This window comes from Drosophila innubila, assembly GCF_004354385.1.
Source record: "Drosophila innubila isolate TH190305 chromosome 2L unlocalized genomic scaffold, UK_Dinn_1.0 4_B_2L, whole genome shotgun sequence".
Taxonomy (NCBI): Eukaryota; Metazoa; Arthropoda; class Insecta; order Diptera; family Drosophilidae; genus Drosophila; species Drosophila innubila.
The window spans coordinates 19,807,309-19,809,542 of NW_022995372.1; the positions used below are offsets into that span (position 1 = coordinate 19,807,309).

At 39.8% G+C, this 2,234-nt stretch overlaps 1 protein-coding gene across 1 annotated transcript; it reads left to right on the forward strand.

The window, feature by feature from the left end:
• The first annotated feature begins 566 nt into the window (after positions 1 to 566).
• Positions 567 to 973, forward strand: LOC117780898. Its single transcript, XM_034617587.1, has one exon. The coding sequence runs from the start codon at positions 614 to 616 to the stop codon at positions 920 to 922; it is 309 nt and encodes a 102-aa protein (XP_034473478.1). The 5' UTR covers positions 567 to 613; the 3' UTR covers positions 923 to 973.
• Positions 974 to 2,234: the final 1,261 nt, after the last annotated feature.

Consider the following 2,234-nt stretch of genomic DNA (forward strand, 5'->3'; position numbering starts at 1 on the left):
TAAACACTTTGTTTTTCAACTTTGATGTAATGTTCAGAGAATATGTTTTGGGCAGGCTGTAAAACCGAAAGAAATATGGTTCCGGTTGCGGTTCCAGTACGTCCCGAAACAACCAGTTCGGTATAAAGTTCTATTTCGGTTCCGGTACAACAAATTAATTATGTTGTTTTATACTAATTATGACATAAGAATTTAATTAAAAGCTTTGAATTAATATCTGGAATTTTCAAATAACATAAGGAGGGACCCATTGCATTAATTCGAATTAAGAATAATTTAAGAGTCAACATTTTTTTAATATAAAGTATTATTGTATAGATACAGAAAAAAAAATTTAGGAAAATTGTTTATTTTGAATAAAAAGTAATGTAAAGCTTATATTTAATGCGAATTAATAATAAAATATAATTTAATTGAATAATAAGGGAAATCAAAAGAAAGATTTTGAGAAAATGAACATAGTTTACAAAATATTACTGAATAGTTAGTGTGCTATTTTTGCTTGAGTTTAAATTCTAGTCTAGTAGTCTAACCATTTGGTTAGATTATTATTCCACATTTTAACTGTCAACACTAAAACTAGCATAAGAATCATTCTGCAAACGGTCTCAACATGTCGGAGAATTTCGATCTGAGTGAATCGACTGCCATTTACAGAATGTCGTACGTGATGCATGTGGCAGAGGATAAGAACTTGTTGCCACGTGCAGCTCAAAAGGCCAACGAGCTGAAGGTGTGCGGATATATGATGTATACGCACAGTGGTCACGCTGTGAGTGGTGAACTGGAGGGGACACGGGAGAATCTGAAGCAAATGCTGACATGGCTGGAACAGGAAATGCCAAAGGGCAGTGAAAAGCCACGCCTTGGCCAATATCAGCAGCAGTTGAAGGCCAAGTATGATGATTTCTTTTGCTGTTAGTCCAGCTGCTTTGAGAATTTACTTGATTAAAATTTAGCTATAACCACAAAATTTGTTTCGAGTGCATTTGCAATAGCTGCCATAAACAATAACAATATTGAACAATGGATCAGCGAACTGGCTGACGATGCAACCAACTGACTTTTCAAAGTCAAAATCGCGATTGTATCATCAGCATTTTTTTCTTCTATTTTTTTCTTTCTTATTTTGTTGTTGTGGGGGAGGATGAAGTTGAATGACTGTGATTTTTGGTTGTTGGCCAAAGTTGGCAGATAAAATGGTCGCACATTGCAAACAATAAGCCAAGTTTGGCCTACTGAGCCGCAAACAATCGAATCAATTCATTTTTCTAGGGCGTACTATGCCACTTGAACGTTGAACTGCAGACGCCCCAATGCTGACTACTGTGAAGGCCCCCACCAAAATGAAAAAAATAAGAAAAATAATATACTGATCGTAACTCCCCAACGCTCCATTGTTATTGTTAACGGCTAACTGCAACTGCAACTGCAACAGCAGCTGAATTTGAAGCTGAAGTTGGAAGTTGGAAGTTGGTCTTGATCGTGCAACGGCACTAGTCATTTTAATTTTTCTATTTTAGTTGCAGTTTTGTTATTTTTTTTTTTGGTTTTCTTCTGATTTTTGTCGATGGCGCTACTTGCTGCATTTCGCAACACTGGTCGCCTGTTTGGAGCCCCCGCCATAACTCATGCTGTGTGCAGCTGACGATTTATGGGCTTTGTTCAAATTGGGAGCAATGGCAGGCCCGAAAAATGTTCTTAGCCTGGCTGGGATGTCAACAGGATTACGTCGTAACATTAAACAGGCATTGGCAATTCAATTAGACCTAAATGCTGTCAACAGCCAGGCACTAATAACCAACAACAATAACAACAATAACTATAACAACAACAAGAGCTTATAGAGACTGCCACAAGACAGCCAAGTGTCGTCTGGCCTGGTCTTGAGCCTGTCTTAAGTCTTTGTGTCTTGTGTTGCATAATAGATATTTTATGCATGCAGAGCGCTGGCAATATTGCAACATGTTGCCAATGCTCTGCTGTTGTTGTTGATGATGATGCATAGCCTCCAGAATTGCAACGTCGCAGCGTCGCCCCTCCCTAAACTGAAAGACAGACCAGACCAGGCCAGACCCGACCAGGCCAAGACCCGACTCCAACTCCGACTCAGACTCCGACTCCGACTCAACTTGGCCAGACCAAAGCGCGACAGTCCTGCGCCAAGGCATCCAGCTGTGCCTCAGTCTCAGTCTCAGTTTCAGACTTGCCACAGTTTGTGGCGTCTCCCTGTC

Excerpts from the sequence above, each read along its gene's own strand:
- LOC117780898 (XM_034617587.1), top strand. The coding sequence starts at position 614 with ATGTCGGAGAATTTCGATCTGAGTGAATCGACTGCCATTTACAGAATG.